The sequence below is a fragment of the Crinia signifera genome, chromosome 3 (genome assembly GCF_055691185.1).
Source record: "Crinia signifera chromosome 3, ASM5569118v1, whole genome shotgun sequence".
In the NCBI taxonomy this organism is placed as follows: Eukaryota; Metazoa; Chordata; class Amphibia; order Anura; family Myobatrachidae; genus Crinia; species Crinia signifera.
Genome location: NC_139219.1, coordinates 184527164 through 184545468, shown reverse-complemented (window position 1 = coordinate 184545468; position 18305 = coordinate 184527164). Strand labels below are relative to the sequence as shown.

General features: G+C 44.2%; 1 protein-coding gene across 2 annotated transcripts in view; it reads right to left on the bottom strand.

Moving 5' to 3' along the window:
• MDN1 (midasin AAA ATPase 1) overlaps window positions 1–18305 on the bottom strand; it is a 217815-nt gene that overhangs the window by 128581 nt on the left and 70929 nt on the right. For both annotated transcript variants that reach the window (XM_083177044.1, XM_083177045.1), the window contains exons 22-33: window positions 10959–11069; window positions 10711–10862; window positions 7841–8019; window positions 5287–5495; window positions 5018–5164; window positions 4759–4900; window positions 4538–4672; window positions 3817–3958; window positions 3583–3721; window positions 3371–3498; window positions 2957–3098; window positions 963–1092 (exon numbers count right to left, since the gene is read on the bottom strand). In XM_083177044.1, coding sequence (XP_083033170.1) covers window positions 963–1092; window positions 2957–3098; window positions 3371–3498; window positions 3583–3721; window positions 3817–3958; window positions 4538–4672; window positions 4759–4900; window positions 5018–5164; window positions 5287–5495; window positions 7841–8019; window positions 10711–10862; window positions 10959–11069 — 1756 coding nt within the window. The remainder of the gene's footprint in view (window positions 1–962; window positions 1093–2956; window positions 3099–3370; window positions 3499–3582; window positions 3722–3816; window positions 3959–4537; window positions 4673–4758; window positions 4901–5017; window positions 5165–5286; window positions 5496–7840; window positions 8020–10710; window positions 10863–10958; window positions 11070–18305) is intronic.

Here is an 18305-nt window from a genome sequence, read left to right as displayed (position 1 = left end):
AAACAAGCAACACAAATACTATACCAAAGAGAGGAAAGTAAACCTTTGCATTTGTTAAACCCAACAAACTATAGTAAGCCCTATAGACACCTGGCGATTTTAGCCAGTACCTCTCAGCGATCATATCCCTTGTGTTTTGTGTGCAATGAATCACTAGAAGCGTGCTCCCGCAGCTAGCCCTTTATGGGCGCTGGTTGCAGGAGCATGCTCTTTCAATTATGGCTAAAGATCACTGGTCCCTGGTGCACAATGGAATGTGCATCAGTGACCAGCGAATTCCAGCCAAAATAATTGCAAACAAAAGTGAGTAGATGAGTATGTTGCGCATCCAGCAGCCCGAAAATAAAATATTCCTACAGGTCTCTCAATAAAACCTTCACCATACACCACAAGAACAAAAAAAAGGAATACAACTTATCAGGCGCTTGGGATCTTGAAAAACACCAGGATTCCTCCCATATAGCAGATATGATTAAAGAAAGGAAACAGTGGAACTGAAGGACACTCACATACAGAGCCCAGCATAGTTTCCAGCTGTGGAGTGATATTTATGCTTATTTGGAACGGCTTAGTTGTCCGTTCCTTTTTATCCGGTAATTGCCAGTCTCTGTTTATTAAGGGATTCATGTACTAGGATTCCAGTGCATACATGAATCCCTTAATAAACAGAGACTGGCAATTATGATGTCGTTAAAAAAAAAAGTTAAACACAGGATCGCTTGCAATTTTCAGCGTAAATCCCTGGTCGCTGATAAAAACGGTACACTGAGCAATATGGTCCGGAGCAAAATATTGCTGAGAGATATTAAGCCAAAATTGCTCAGTGACCATATTGCACTGTGTGTACACAAGTCCTGCAAAAATAACGACTGTGGTTTCTTGAAATACTTAATTACAAACTGTTTGAATTATTAGTAGCAAACCAGAGTCCTATTAATCCTGATTTCAAAAGAACATCTCACCATTTTTATCTTGGCAGTCAAATGACAGATTTGGATTTAGATTGTGTTTGATTATTTCTAGCAGATCGAGTCGATCATTGCCTTGTGGACACCAAATCTCTGTAAATCTGTTACGCAGGGCAGGAGAGAGCTATGAAGGGAAATATGAAAAAGGTGTTCTTACTTTTCAACAAAAACAGCATTTTTATACATCAGTTAAAAACAATCTTCTCTGGATTCACATGGTGGATAATGGACAATAGGATATAAATTATATTATATATAGCCTTCTTTAGAACTCTGGCATCTATCTATGGCTAAGTACTCCTCACCTCTATGAGGTGAAGTACCACCAGTGACCACTAGAAGCCACCCGACCGACCATATTACTTTTGTGTGCGCTAAAAGAGGTCATAACAGAAAGTGTCACGGATCTGTTTCAAACTTACTGCAATAGAGAGAGGGAGCTGTAAAAGACAGACATTGGAAGTAGCAGCAGATATAGAATTGGGTGTGATGGAGAGTTTGTGGGCTAAAAACTGTCACAGCTCAAAGTGAAAGTACAATGCAGAAGCTGACATTTTGACTGGAATTTATCTAGTTTATTAAAAAAAAAAAAAAAAAAATGCCACCCTGATGGGAAGCCTTTTTTTTGTGCCTCTTTAATGGTTTATATATGCTACCACCTCTGTTATATTGTATAAGATCAATAAACGTTTAATAGGAGAGGTCATTAAACAAGTTTGCCTTCCCCAGAAAACCAAGAAACCAGATCCAAAGTCTGACCTCCATTGTAATAATTTGATGACAAAATGAAAGCCATTGTTGAAGTTGTTGTCCTTCAACTACCAAAGGAGTGACTGATGCACTCTTTGAGACAAAGGGCCTTATTCTAGTTCACTCAGAGGCAAATTCCTTCTCAAATGGACAAAACCATGTGCACTGCAGGTGGGGCAGATATAACATGTGCAGATAGAATTAGATTTGGGTGGGGGTTTTCTTCAAAGTGAGATCCATATTGCAGTCTAAAAATAAAGCAGTCAGTTAGTATCCCTGCACCGACTGCATGACAGGTATCCGAATAGAGTGCCTTGTCTTGTGTACGTCTTTTATGATTTTCCATTCCAATAGGACTCATTCGGGTTATGTACCCAAAGTTGTCTTTTTCATATAAGCCAGGAGATACAGATGTGTCCACAAACATCTAGCCTCCCATCAGTGTTTAACAGCCCTTCTAGTCGTTTCAGGTCATTGGAGTGACTCAGTAGCGCCGAGTGTGTTTGCGTGCAATATTTTCCATTACAATGTATCTTATTGATAAAATCTATCCAAATAGGATGCACAAGCAGCTATGTTTGATTAAAATGATACACTGTATTCCTATATTGTGTGAGACCACGGCTGTATCTGCATACAAAATGCTAAATTACAGTGTTTTACAGTAAAACACTAAAGTAGAAGTTTGTATTTAGATACAGCAGCTTTGGGAAAAATACATTTTAATGGAAGTAGTAACAAAGACACTCCGTAGTAAGAGTCAATTGGAGCTCAAGGGTGAGATTTAATAGGATGAGAGATTCAGAAAGTGAGAGATTTGGTGAGAAATCTCTAGTTTTTTTAAAGTGGCAATCATTTACACTTCAAAATCAAACTGGTTTTGCAGTGTAAATGATTGCCGCTTTAAAAAAACTGGAGATTTCTCACCAAATCTCTCATCCTATTAAATCTCACCCCAAATGTTTAACGTGACTTGTAGTGCACCGAGGATCGATGTATGTGTACACATAGGTAACAGATTTTTTTTAAACATAGATAAATCATAAGAAAATTATTACGAATATCGATAAAAATCGCCCCCCCAAAAAAATCTGTTTTAAAAGCAGAACAAAAATTGACTATTGAATGGTCAAGTGATTGCATATGCTGCGTGGATCATTGGGAAAACTTAATACATATAAATGGACATACAGTATATATAAAGTAGTTTATCAGAATACGGTTAGCAAAACGGTTACCTCCTTCTTTCCAAAGTCTCCACCAGGGTTCATGGTAGCCAAAACTCTGAATTTACTTCCAGCTGTTAAAAGCTCTACATCGCTGTCATCCTGTCCACTTCCTTTCTCAGCCAACACCAATGTCTTTTCTACCTCAAGAACACTAAAAAGTGCAACAAATAGCGAAAGCAAAATTTTACATGATAACTGTATATCAGTACATTTTGCATTACACAATTACATAAAAACCGGAAAGCTCTGCAAGTAAAATAAATTAACCAACTACATGGCACCATATATCATATAGCTGCCCTGAAAGTGTTACTGGCATCTCCTAGAAGACTTCAAAATTTTTTTTAACAGGTCTATTGACAATGTGCAATGACATTCTGACATGAGAGATACAAAATGACCATGCATGCGTGAAAACTATACCTGTTCAGTCTCTCTAACACTGAATCATCTGCTAAAGAGATTTCATCCAACAAGAAAAAGCTATCTTCTTTCATAGCTAACACCAAAGGGCCGTCATGCCATTCAAACAGTCTGGAACACTCATCGTCCTGTTGTAGAAAGAAAAAAAAAATTGACACAAATGGGACTATAGTGCCACACAATGACCTGCAACATTCACATCGAGAACTCACTTTCTCCTTGGAAAAGTGCCTCACAGGGCGCAGCCCGCCCAAGAAATCCGAGGTCTCCATATGCTGATGACAGTTCACAGAGTATAACTTTTGATTTTGCAGTGCTGCAAATAGCTGGCATATGGTAGTTTTGCCGCACCTATCACCGAAAATAAAGACGTCAACATAGGATGAGATTAATGCTATCTATGGATATTTTTTTGGGGTGACATAAATAAGAAAATTATAACATACCCTGTATCACCCACTAACAATATTGGCTCTCCAAACTGCAATGCTCGCCCAACAAGAATGGCAAGTCTTCTCATTCCTTGTGTCCACACAATATGGGAAAAGTTATGATTTTCCATAACTCCAGTCTCTATAGATAGACTTTCTGTAAAAAAAAAAAAAAATACAAAAAAAATACAAAATGTCTGAAAGTACATTTACTATCTATCTACGGTAACAATGTGTCCTTTTTCATCCTTGCTGTAGCTACTCCACTGAAGTGAATGGGATACCGTGTGCACCTGTGCCCACCCCAATTCAATTCAATGGGCAGCAATGTAAAGACTGCAGTATGTCCTGCTAAAGCAGTGGTGTCAAACTCCTGGCCTTCCACCTGTTGTGGAACTACACATCCCAGCATGTCCTGCCAGTTTTAGAAATCCCTTATACAAAATCTGTGGAAGGGCATGCTGGGATTTGTAGTTCCACAACAGCTGGAGGGCCATGAGTTTGACACCACTGTCCTACAGAATGCTACTACAGGCAGCAACAATGTTGGGCGACACATTTGTCTACATTATTCAATACCGTATTGTGTAGTATACTGCCTTCTAAAGACACCAAGCAAAATGCAGTTCATTTTAGTGCCTATCATCCTTACAGCCAACAATACACCGTGCAAAGAAATGAGAATTCTTCAATCTACTCTTAAAAAGAGCATTAAGACTATTACGTATATACTCACCCAACTGCTTCTGTACATTTTCTCTGGAGAAGAGGAGCTCTGGTACAACAGTTTTTTTGAAGCACTTTTTAATGACTTTTAAGATGATCTCTGCCTCCTCCTGTTTTCTCACTCTCCCGGCTAGTAGCATGAAACCTAGGTAAATTAAAGGATATGTTGCATATCAAATAAAATGTCACCATCCAAATTTAGGAATCTCTGCAAAGATGACCAGGTTATACCATCATCTGCCAAATGTTGAAGCCAGTCATACTCCTGTTCGGTTTGTTCTGATAAACGGTATCTCTCAGCCCATCTGAAAAGATCACGGAGTGTGATAAAACCATGCTTTCCAGCAAACACAGAGGATCCTCTCCTGTATGACTGGAAAAATAAACAGTGTCAGACAATATGGATGGTTTACAATTTCAGCAATGTGCCAAGTTTCAACAACCATCTAACAGAATGTTAATAAAGCTTTTTCTTAAGAAAAATAATTACCTGAAGCTCTAACATGACCGCAACCAACTTATTACAATACGACGGCGGCAAGCAGCAGCGCATGTGTAGAATAGTTTCCAGCTCAGCACTTGGTAATTCATCAAAATGGAGTTCAACAAATCTGTTCCGAAACGCTCTCGATAATACCTGACAAAGAATACAAAGAAGAACTACAAATTTTAAAGGCTTTTTGTGGGTGCACACTTAAGTGACAAAAAGTAATTACAAGAAAAAAAAAAGGTGATTTAAAAATATATATAAAAACAAACCTTTCGGCCACCATAAAAGCCTGGTGGATTTTGAGTGGCAAAAAGCATGAACCTGGGATGTGCTTTGACCACCTCCTGGGTTTCCGTAATGAAAAGTTCCCGGTTATCATCCAGCAGTCTGTTCAAAGCTTCAAGAACATCCGATGGAGCCAAATTCAACTCGTCCAGTATGATCCAGTAACCTTTTCTCATTGCGTCAATTAGAATACCTAGTTTAAAGAAATGGTTCAATAGTGTAAACACACTAAGATAACATTTGCCATTTCATTAAGGGGTACTGTCACTAGGTTGACCCTATGAAGGATGACATACAGTAGGTGGACACGGCTTAAGTTGACACCTGAAATAGGTAGATGGCTAAGGCATTGACATGGCAAAGGTTGACAGGGTCGGAAGATTAACACAAGCATTGGGTCGACAGTCAAAAGGTCATCATGAGTTTTTTTTATTAGCAGACAGGCGGTATGTCATACCCTACAATCCACTACAGCGTGGCTGGAGAATACAACAGTGTGCCCGAAGCATGGCAAGCACAGCGAGTCATGTGCGAGAGCGCAGTGCACTTAGACCGCGTCCATGTCAACATCCGGGACAAAAAACATGAAAACCTCATGTCGATCTTCCAAACTCAGCCTTGTCGGCCTATTTCAGGTGTCAACCAAAGCCCTTTCAACCTTCAGTGGTTGACCTCATGTATGTCAACCTTCACTGAGTTAACCCTATGACCCATACCCTTCATTAATACACGAAAGACAAAAACCCATGCTAAGCACTTGCTAATAGTCCCTTCTTTCTCATCTTGTTTGAATGAAATTTATCAAAGTAAAAAATTGTTCATTCAAATGCAGCTTCTGCACTCCCTTATTCCGAAATATTCCATTGCAGACTATTCCTTGGTTGTGGACCCTTGTTAGGTGATAAATACTAGACTATCTGGTGCCATCAGACCTCGTGTTTCTTTGGTTAACATTTCATTTTCACATGTCTGAATATGAAGGTGCAGATGGCTGCAATCCAAATATGCTACACACCCTAATCCCATGATTTGTTTTTTCTTCCTCCAATATAATTTTCCTATGGAATGGGAAGGTAGCTCAAGTTATACCTTTATGGTAGCTTAGGGCTGCCCTTACCTCATGGTCTTTATGACCAGTGCTCATATTTTCACCCACCCCCCCTTTACCCATTATGCCTGTTCTAATTTGGTCCCCCTCTTTTTCTATGGTTATGCATTAGATTCCCTTAGATCTATTGCTTTTGATTGCTCATTATAACTATGAAACCTTTAGGACATATTGACATCTCTAGATGTTGGCCTTTTGTCTGATATATGCCTCTCGTACCCGCAGCTATGTTACTGTAATATACTGTACACGGGTGCCCTCATATCACTTTGCCGCAGTCACGTCAAACAGCCTCTTGTTTTGGTAACGTGTGAAATATGTCTTAGTCACAACACAATGAGACTAGGATGCACAAGGAAACTGCAGATTAATTTGATAGATGATGCTTGTATCTGTGTGAGGCTAATGGGGCCTAAACACCTTCTGTTTACTGGGGCAACACCCTGATCATCGCATCGGGGGATCAGGGATATTAAACATGCTTAAAAATCCTGATTTTTCCATGCCTGCAGGAATCACAGAATAGGGACTATTTTTTGCATTCTCAATATCCCTGATTCCCCTTCCTGAGGTGTGGGTTAAGCGATATGTAGGTGTCATATCAAATAAATCAAGAGTCTCCTTGTGCAACTTAGTTGCAATTTTGGTAAAATAAATAATAAAAAAACACCGACCAGGCGGCTCACTCACACCAGGTATCTCTAATATTTAAGTACTGTAAGTGTTTCAGATCTAATAATCCAATTTAATGGTCATGAATCTGTGCCTGCACTATCTCAAGCAAAACTGCACTCTTCAAATTAGGGTATGTTTACTAAGCATGTTCAAAACAGTCAAAATCAAAATGTTATAGGTTTCTCTGAAAAATGTAAAATGAAACATTTTTTAATATAATCACATAATATGAACTGAGCTAAATTTCCTCGTAAGACACAATCGTGCAGATGTATTAAGCCTTAACAAGAGATAAATGCCAGGGAGATAAATGTCCAGCCAATCACCTGCTAACTGCCATGTTACAGGCTGTGTTTGAAAAAAGTCAGTAAGGAGCTGATTGGCTGGACGTTTATTTCTCTTTATGGCCCTTGCATTTATTTCTTGTTAAGGCTTAATACATCTGCCCCTATGCACTCAAAAAGAGCATTTTTAAATTTAATGTATTTAAAATCTAGCAGCTTTTGGGGACCCAGCCCCATCATCAAGTCAGATGATCAAATTAAAGTGCTGATGCTTGTTATAATTTTTTTATTACTACCGTAATAACCCTAGTTTTTACTTTTGTGTCCTATCCCCTGATGCATGTAGATTGCCTCATACTGTAAGACTTTTTCCTGTTTTTTTACTAATTTATATACTGTAAGGTGCTTCTGAACCCTTGTGGTGCTGAACAAACAATTATAATAAAAGCAATGAAAGTTGAACATTTTTACCTTCTTGAAATACCAGTTTGCCTGAAGAGTCAGATGTATAGCAGCCAATGTACTCCTGGATGTCTGTGTGCTCATGATTGTTAATCCTTACACAATGATTGCCACTAGCAAATGCCAGCCATCTAATCAAGCTTGTTTTCCCTACAGAGGTCTCTCCCTGGATAAGCACTGGAAGATTCCTAAAAATAAAACACATGGCTTAAAAAAAAAAATAAGTAAAAAAATAAACAAGCAACCACCAAATGAGACATTTCATAGAGACTTAAGGGTTGGAGTCAGTCGCACAAGATAATGTGTTCTTAGAATCGTATCATTTGTAAGCCCGCTCTTTGGTGCACAACAAATCAGACAAATTCTCTCTGTCCACCCAAACTGAGACACGTTATAGCAGGCACTGTGTGAAAGATACAGTAAAACTGGGCAGAAAAAATTGGAAAATAGGAATGAGAACTGTTACAGCAAACTAAAACAATTTCTCTATAATCCTATGGTGGACCCTAGAGATAAACAGTACAGTCTCCCACAGAACACTGGCACTACCTGGATGCTGGAATATGGTAAGGCATCCCCGAGTCCTTTCACTGTTTCTCTGGCCATTTGGAGAAACAGTGAAAGTACTTGGGGAACCCCTTACCATAATCCAGCATCCAGGGACGCCTGTTTGGATTAACAACATATGACTTTTTGCTACATTAACCTGTGGACAAAATTGAATGGTGAGAGTCCAGAGATTCTGAACGCTGTGTATCTGTTTTTAATATGTTTTATTAAAGTGTATATACTGCACCATGATGTCCCTTTTATTCTTTTGAGACACTACTCTATCCAAGAAGGGGAAGAAAAGGAAGATTTTATCCATAGTGACGTGTACCGTCCATCACATTATGCGCTGTTGTCTACCTGATATGTAGACCAAAGAATTTGGTCGTCAATATAATTTTATGCCGCCATTTTATTATGGTTAACAATATTACGCTATTGTGGTCTTTTTTCTTTTTGGGTATATCATCTTGAAAATTCATTGAATATTTCCAAGCGACTTGGAAACCTGCCAAACCCTGTATGGTACTGCATAGTTGAATGCGGTCTATACAAAAAAACATGACCAGAAGAAGCGCTGTCTAATGTGAAATGAGGCTAGATGTACGTGGACACATCTGTAAATATCCATGTCTGATCCGTCACACTGACAAGATGCCCTATTAAATGTACAGTATTATGGCCTAGTTACATAGTCTTGAAAAAGAATCGCACTTGAATCGAAACCTCAACGACATGATGGCATATGTAAAGGTGCCCATACACATTACAATTATTGTATACAATATTGTATACAATATCGCATCTCATCGAATATCGGTTATGCGATGAGATTTGGTGAGATCTAGTACAAAAAGTATGTGCTGCACATACTTTTTGTACTAGATCTCATCGCAAAACCGATATGCGATGAGATGTGATATTGTATCCAATAATTGTAACGTGTATGGGCACCTTAAGAAGATCTTCAAAATAAATAAATACTTTAAAAACGTTGAGCAATCTGACCATACTAGGACTGTATGGTAGCAGGAATAATGCTTTTTCAGGATAGCTGATCTTGATGCAGTGTGTGTGTGTGTGTGGTATTAAGGTTTAGCTTTAAGGTGCCCATACACGTACCAATTACCCGGTACTGGTTGTGCTAAAATAGCATCGCATCCCATGCACAACGATGCTATTTTAGCACAAAAAGTACCGGGTAATTGGTACGTGTATGGGCACCTTTAATGGTACTCTTTACCTAGAACGGCGCCCGCGATTAGAATCGCGGGCGTCGGGGGTAAAAAATCGCGGTCATCGCGGGTACATAAAAATCGTGTACCCGCGATCACCGCTATTTTCCTATAGGGAACAATGTTAAAAAGCCTGATTGACCGCGATTTTACTTTAAAATGCCTCAATGCCCGCGATTTTCACATAGGAATCAATGTTAAATGGGCTACAGAGCCCAAATAGTCACAATTAACCCTTAAATGTCACCCCAATTTTTGTACGCCACCCCACGATCCACGCCAACCCGAAGCGTGGCGAGCGCAGCGAGCCCGCGAGGGGCGGCGGTACGCGTCCTCCGACCTTTTCATGCCCTACTATCCACGTCGGCGTGGAGTTGAGAATAGAATAGTGTGGCGAGCCCGAAGCGTGGCGAGCGCAGCGAGCCCCGCGAGGGGACGCGGATACCTTCACAGTTATACGCGTCCCCTCGCGGGCTTCACAGGTGTCCGTGGCGAAAAGCGGACACCTGTGAAGCCCGCGAGGGGACGCGTTTACCTGTGAAGTTATCCGCTGCGCTCGCCACGCTTCGGGCTCGGTGGCTCGCTGCGCTCGCCACACTATTCTATTCTCAACTCCACGCAGACGTGGATAGTAGGGCATGAAAAGGTCGGAGGACGCGTACCGCTGCGCTCGCCACGCTTCGGGTTCGCGTGGATCGTGGGGTGGCGTACAAAAATTGGGGGGACATTTAAGGGTTAATTCTGCCTATTTGGGCTCTGTAGCCCATTTAACATTGATTCCTATGTGAAAATCGCGGGCATTGAGGCATTGAATGCAAAATCGCGGTCAATCTGGCTTTTTAACATTGTTCCCTATGGGAAAATCGCGGTGATCGCGGGCATCGCGTCGCGGCCGTTTATGTACTGCCCGCGATGTCGCGATCACCGCGATGGGCGCCGTTCTAGGTAAAGAGTACCCCTTTAATCTATTGTTTACAGGAACACAACAGTGCAGGGAAAAGGAACAGAGCTGATCCTCATATCCCCAGTTTCACAACAGCTGAAGGGCCACAGGTTGGCCAGGCTTGGCATTTACCACCAAAACGGCCTACATACCCTGCAGCGACGACTCGGACAAGATCTCGAAGATTTAGTTTTACGGAGGATGTTAGGATGTAACTTTCATCTATCGCTGGATCCTTATCACCCACTAGAATCCAGTATCCTTCTATTTGGGCAAATCTGCCTCCACGGGGCTCCGGAAGTGGCTGAAAATAAAAAACGGTCATAATTTGCTCTTTTAACGCACACAGGTTATGCTGCAAAGTGCAAAGTCAGGCTCATTATGCCAGAGTTACATGTACCTGCTTTAGTAGTGCTTTAATGTTGCCTGGGGTGATATAGCGACATATTAACAACTGAACTGTGGAGTGAGAAGCTCTGTCCAGTTGTGTAAGGAAGGAAAGGCAGAATCCCTGAAAAGAAAAGATCACAAGTAGTGAAATTGTATAAGGTTATAGAAGCCAAGTATAAAATACATTTAAAGACCAAAGAATATATTCTATAAGTATAAGCGGCAGATTCCAAGAGCTAATTATTCATTTGTTATTTTATTAGGTAATCAATGGTAATGCAGCTTTTCGTTTACTCAGTATATCTCAGAGGTGGGGGTTTTAGTTTAAAAGTCATTTTTTAATGTAAAAATTACAGGATATAATGCAGCACTTCCCACTTCCTAAATATTAATCATTTTAAGTTGCTTAGATAGTAAAACATTTCACTTTCTCTAAAAGTAAAATGAGAGTTTAAACAATGTGATATTTGGGTCACTGTTTATTTTAAGTTGCAGATGGATTGTAGTTTTTACAATATGTTCTTTTACATACACACTTAGGTGCATACACACGGTACAATTGTTTTGACCAATTTCCCTTGAACCCAGTGCCCTGGACGAAAGAGGTTGATAAAAGATGTTGATGAAAAGGGGATTTTGTACTTACCGTTAAATCCTTTTCTCAGACTCCATAGGTGACACTGGAGAGTTACAGTGGGGAATAGAAGGCGACCACAGGGAGCTTGGGCACTTTAGAATAAATTAATAGTGACTAACTCCTCCCCTTCTACTTCCTCTCCTAGGCAGTTAAGTATGTGCCCGGAGGGAGCTGGAAGAAAGGAAAACAACCCACATCCGAGAGGAGGTCAAACATAACATAACAAGTCACACACACACTCACATAGAGTGAACATATAGTTTGAAGAATAGCATTCATAACAGAATGAACTCATCCATAAAACTTAGTAAAACTTAGAACTCAGACTGCGTACAGTAGTCTCTTTAACCTCAGGTAATTGACCAACCTGAAAACCAAACAGTAAACCGGAGAGACAGCGTCGGGTGGGCGTCCAGTGTCACCTATGGAGTCTGAGAAAAGGATTTAACGGTAAGTACAAAATCCCCTTTTCTCTTTCCTCCACTAGGTGACACTGGAGAGTTACAGTGGGGACGTCCCAGAGCTCCCAACACGGGTGGGATGACGCTGAGAACCCCTTAACACAGAACGGCCAAACCGCGAAGCGGCCGCCGCAAAAGTGTCAAACTTGTAAAAGCGGACAAAGGTCCTCTGACCAGACCACGTAGCCGCTCTACATAGATCCTGTATAGAAACTCCACGGGCAGCCGCCCAGGAGGTACCCACCGACCTTGTAGAATGGGCGGAAATTGAAGAAGGTGGCACCCTAGAGGAGGCCACATAAGCTTGACGAATTGTCAATCTGATCCACCTGGCCAGGGCCTGCTTGGAGGCTGGCCAACCAGGACGCAAGGAGTCATAGAGGACAAATAAGGCATCCGACTTACGTACAGACTCTGTTCTGGCCACGTAAATTCGCAAGGCCCGGACCACGTCCAGCGCCCTAGACTCCTGTGAGTCCTCCCGAAAGGCCGGCACCACAATAGGTTGGTTAATGTGGAAAGCCGAGACCACCTTTGGGAGAAAAACACTAGAGGTGCGCAGCTCCGCTCTATCCTCATGAAAACGTAAGAAGGGTGCCTTACAAGAAAGAGCACTGAGCTCCGACACCCTTCTAGCTGAAGCCAAGGCCAATAGTATGACAGTCTTCCAGGTGACGTATTTTAGTTCCACCTCCTCCATGGGCTCAAATACAGAGGACTGGAGAAAAGCCAGTACCACGTCCAGGTCCCATGGAGCAGTAGGAGGTCTGAAGGGAGGTTGCAGCCGCAACACCCCCTGGAAGAAAGTCTGTACCTGAGGAAGAAGAGCCAGCTTCTTCTGGAAAAAAATGGAGAGGGCGGATACTTGAACCTTCAAGGACCCCAGCCGGAGTCCTGAGGCCAAACCCTTTTGCAAGAATAGCAGTAATCTGGCCAGTTTGAAGTTCACCGGAGAAACCCTCCTGGATTCGCACCCGGCCACATAGGCCCTCCAGATGCGGTGGTAATGCACCGAGGTAACCTGCTTTCTGGCTCCTATCATGGTTGGAATCACCGCCTGCGGGATCCCTGCCCTCCTCAAGATGGACCTCTCAACAGCCATGCCGTCAAATGAAGCTGCTGTAAGTTGGGACAGGCGAACGGACCCTGTGTTAGCAGGTCTTCGCAGAGAGGCAGAGGCCATGGCTCGTCTACTAACAGGCCTGTTAGTACCGTGTACCACGACCGGCGAGGCCAGTCCGGGGCAATGAACAGCACCGTCACCGACTCCCGTCGGATTCTCTGCAGAACCCGAGGGATGAGAGGCACTGGAGAAAAGATGTAAAGGAACTGATCCGTCCAGGGTGCCGTGAGAGCGTCCACAGCCACCGCCTGTGGATCTCTTGTCCGAGCGCAGTACCGGGGCAACTGATGGTTGTGTCTGGAGGCCATCATGTCTATCTGCGGACAACCCCACCGACGGGTCAGGGTCTGGAAGACCAGAGGGTTCAGACACCACTCTCCGTGGTGTACGTCCCGCCGGCTGAGGTGGTCCGCCTCCCAATTTTCCACGCCTGGAATGAAAATGGCGGACACGGCCCCTGCGTGCTCCTGCACCCAGCACAGAATCCTCTTTACCTCTCTCATCGCTGCACGGCTGCGGGTGCCTCCCTGCTTGTTGATGTAAGCCACCGCCGTGGCATTGTCGGACTGCACCCTGATGTCCCTGTTCCGGAGAACCACTTCTGCCCGGAGCATGGCGTAATACACTGCTCGCAGTTCCAGCACATTGATGGACATCTGTGCTTCCTCCGGGGTCCACAGTCCTTGGAAGTGGAGGCCCAGCGTGACCGCTCCCCAGCCCCTGAGGCTGGCGTCCGTGGTGAGGAGCGTCCAATTGTGGATGGCGAACCTCCTCCCCTCCTGCAGGTTGCTGGAGTTGAGCCACCACGCCAGTGACGCTCGAGCCTGATGGGAGAGAGAGATCCTCTGCTGTAGAAACAGGTGTGAGCCTGTCCACTGGCGGAGCAGACACAGATGGAAGGGGCGAGATCGAAACCGCCCGTACTGCACCGCCTCGAACGTGGCCACCATCCTTCCCAGCAGCTTTGTGCAAAGGAGAACTGTGACTGTTCGATGCTGCAGCACCAGTCGAACCGCTTCCTGCAGGGACAAGATCTTGTCCATGGGGAGGAACACCCTTCTCTGGACAGTGTCCAGAATCATCCCTAGGAACAGGATCCTCTGCGATGGAGTCAGCTGTGACTTCTGGATGTTGAGCATCCAGCCATGGGACTCCAGGGTCCGACGTGTCAGTTGGATGTTGTGCAGCAGAACCTCCTTGGACGGAGCCTTCAGCAGAAGGTCGTCCAAATAAGGGACAATGGTAACTCCCTGAGCCCTGAGTATTTCCATCATGACAGCCATCACTTTGGTAAATACCCGAGGCGCAGAGGAGAGGCCGAATGGGAGGGCTCGGAACTGTAGGTGATAGTTCTGGACAGCAAACCGCAAGAATGCCTGGTGAGGAGGCCAGATTGGGATATGCAGGTATGCATCTTTGATGTCGATGGATACAAGAAACTCCCCTGGTTCCAGGCCTGCAATGACAGACTGGAGAGACTCCATCTTGAAGCGAGTGAACCGCAAGAAGGGGTTGAGCTGCTTCAGGTTCAAGATGGGTCTCACTGAGCCGTCCGGCTTGGGAACCAGAAAAAGGCTGGAATAGAAACCCCTTGCCCTTTCTGGTTCCGGGACCGGGATAACCACCCCTTGATCCCTGAGCTTTTGGATGGCGGCCTGTGAGGCCCTGCCTTTTTCCTGAGAAGCTGGCAAACCTGTGGGAAAAAACCGTTGAGGAGGAGGCAACAAGAAATCTATCTTGTAGCCTACTGCTACCAGGTCCTTTACCCATGCATCCTTGCATGAACCGGCCCATACCTGATGGTAAAAGAGAAGCCGGCCTCCCACCCTGTGATCTGGACAGGAGCTGGGGGAGTCATGCTGAGGGCTTTGAGGTAACCTTTGCACCAAGTATTGGAGCACTGGCTGATCCTCTGCCTCTTCCTCGGAAGTCTCTGGAGCTAGTAGCCGCTCCCCTAGACCTACCCCTGAATCTGGGGGTGGGTCGAAAGGACTGCCCTCCAGTAGTAGGAAATGACCTACGTGGGGGAGGGGGCTGCAGTGGGCAGGAACTGAGACTTACCCCCTGTAGCCTGCGAAATCATTTTGTCCAGCTCTGGACCAAAGAGGGCCTCCCCAGCAAAGGGTAATGCCTCCACCGCCTTTTTGGAGTCGGCATCTGCATTCCACTGTCTCAACCAAAGAGTACGGCGAGCAGAAACTGAGAGAGCAGAAATACGGGCCGCAAGCATACAAACGTCTGAAGAGGCTTCAACCAAGTAACCTGCAGCCTCACGTATGTGTTCCACTAAGAGCAACATATCACTTGCCCCTGGGTCTAGAGAGGAGGCCACCTGGGATGCCCATACCTCCATGGCCCTATTGACCCAGCAACCCACCTGTGCCGGACGTTGTAAAAGACCAGCGACTGTATAAACATTCTTCAGAGCACTCTCTAACCGCCTATCAGACACATCTTTTAGGGTACCTGGGATGGGTAACACTGTCTTTTTAGACAAACGTGATACCGAAGAATCAACAGCAGGTGGCGTCTCACATGACTTTCTAGCATCCTTAGGAAAAGGATAGGCAGTGAAAAATCTCTGAGAAACCTGAAACTTTTTGTCTGGGTGTAACCAGGCTTTTTGCAAGTGTTCATCCAGCTCCTCTGAGGCTGGGAAATATGCAGACTGTTTTTGCCTTTTAGCAAACACTGAGGGACGCGCAGCCGGTCTCACCTCCTCTGCTACATTGAGGGTTAACCGGACTGCTTGTATTAAGTCCTCTAAACCCTGAGAAGGGACCTCAGTGTCCTGCATAAGCGGAGCATCAGGCTCAGCATCAGGCTGAGCATCAGGGTCATGAAATTCACCCTCCTCTAGAGCTGGCATGTCATCATCTGTATCATCTAACAGAGGGACCTGAGGAAACATCCTACTAGCAGAAGCCAGTCTAGGGGGAGGGGGTGAAGAGGTGTCTGCATGCAATGCTCTAGACCAGTGGTTCCCAAACTGTGTGCCGTGGCTCCCTGGGGTGCCTCGGGACACTTGCAGGGGTGCCTCGGGTTGGTCATCCAGGACCATTCAAATTATTTATGATCAATTATTTATGGACAAAACCAGTGCTGGTGGCTGCCAATCATAAATATGTGAACAATCAGAAGCAAATCCTGCCCTTTACCACATAACTGAACCTAGAAGCACATATACACACAATATACTTCATTTTATATATATTTTTTTGGGCCTAGGGGTGCCGTGGAAAAATTGTGGTACTCTAGGGTGCCGTGATTCTAAAAAGATTGGGAACCCCTGCTCTAGACAAACTCTCCACAGCAGAGGTTAACTCTGCCTGCTGATCCCTGGCTGCATCCCTATCTTGTCTGGCAGAAGATAACTCAGAAGCTAGCTGAGAAATTACTGTAGACAATTGTGAAGCCCATACAGGAGGTTCCTGCCCCGATGTAGTTGGGGTGGGGGCTGGGGATGCAGTACATGAGGGACATAAAATGGCGCCCTCCGCGTGTGGCGCGAACTTATTGCTGCACTGTTTGCACGCAATCTTTTTACCAGCCATCATACACTCCGCAATCTTACCCAGAAAGGAGAGAAAGATGGAATACCGGACAGGAGAGGAGGTATAGGAAAGAGGCAGAGTCTGCCACGAGGCCGCTACGCGCACTGTATATAAATATAACTTGCGCCGGCTAAGGGACCTTTTTGGACACAGTCCAAGCTGCCCTGACCTCCTATGTCCCGCTGTGACTCACTGAACCAGGGTCACCGGCACTTCACAGACGCTTCGAGGGAGCCGCGGATCACGCTGCTGCTTCAATGGCCGCCGCTCCTACAAAGAAGGAGGAAGCGGAAGTACCCAGCATGCCGCGCTCTCGCTCCTCAGGAATGGCGCCGTGTTTAAAAGTGCGCTGCCGCGACTTTTTACACTGAATCCCCCGCTAGCGGGGAATCAGTGTTATACTTACCCCTGCCGTAGCTGTCGGGTGCGGCATGCTGAGTGGTCCTCGAGGCGCGCTGCAAGCAGCGGCGACGGGACTCCAGGATCAGTGGATCCTGCAGCCAGGTACCGGAGGCGAACTGCATGCAGCTGCGACCGGACCTGCCGACAGCGCCCGCGTCGCAGGCAGGTAGGGACAGGGAACTACCTGCCTGTCCTCTTTGCTGATTGTAGCATCATTATATAAACAAAAAAACTATAAAGCTCAGGAGTGAGCCTTGAACGCACCCAGCTCCTGCAGGGCACATGCTAAAACTGCCTAGGAGAGGAAGTAGAAGGGGAGGAGTTAGTCACTATTAATTTATTCTAAAGTGCCCAAGCTCCCTGTGGTCACCTTCTATTCCCCACTGTAACTCTCCAGTGTCACCTAGTGGAGGAAAGAGAAAGACGAACAATCTAGCTACAGTCTATAGGCTTTTTTTTTTTTTTTTTAAGATATCCAAACTGAGCTGCATGCACAGTTGACGAACAATCTTGATGAACAACTGGCGGGTATGCGCATCATCACTCGTCACAAACACTGAAAGATATTTTGACCAATAACGTTCAGAATTAAAAAAAATTGGTAAAAAAAATAATAATTGTAGTCTGTATGCACCTTTACAACAGAAAACCGATACAATCAAGTGTTACCAAAAATACCTTAATACAAATAGTTAATGAAATGGCTATCTGTTTTTAATCATAAAAAAACTGAAATCTCAAAACCTGCGAGACCTTACAGCCTGGTCACCCATCAGCCTTTAGACTTTCCTAAGGCTCTCAGTCATCTCGGTTACTTTTTTGCGACAGACTGACATTTAAAAACATACTCTCTATAGGACCAAAATATTTACTCAAGTAACGGAAGATAATTTATTATATTAACTAGCAGTCCTAATATCCCATTAATAAGGGCATACTCGATATATTAGAGAAGTACAGTAGAACCCAGTATATACTATCTATAATTCTGAGCATAAAAAAAAAGGCAGCTTGTACTCTGCCACCAAGTCATGGGTGTACAGACAAGAAGATTTAGCATGAACACAAACAAATGCATCTCTCCCACAAAGTATAATAACCACATTAATTAGGACCGCTTCAACACTACCCAGAGTTCAGTTACGATAGACTTCCAGATGAGTACTAAATGTATTTGTTA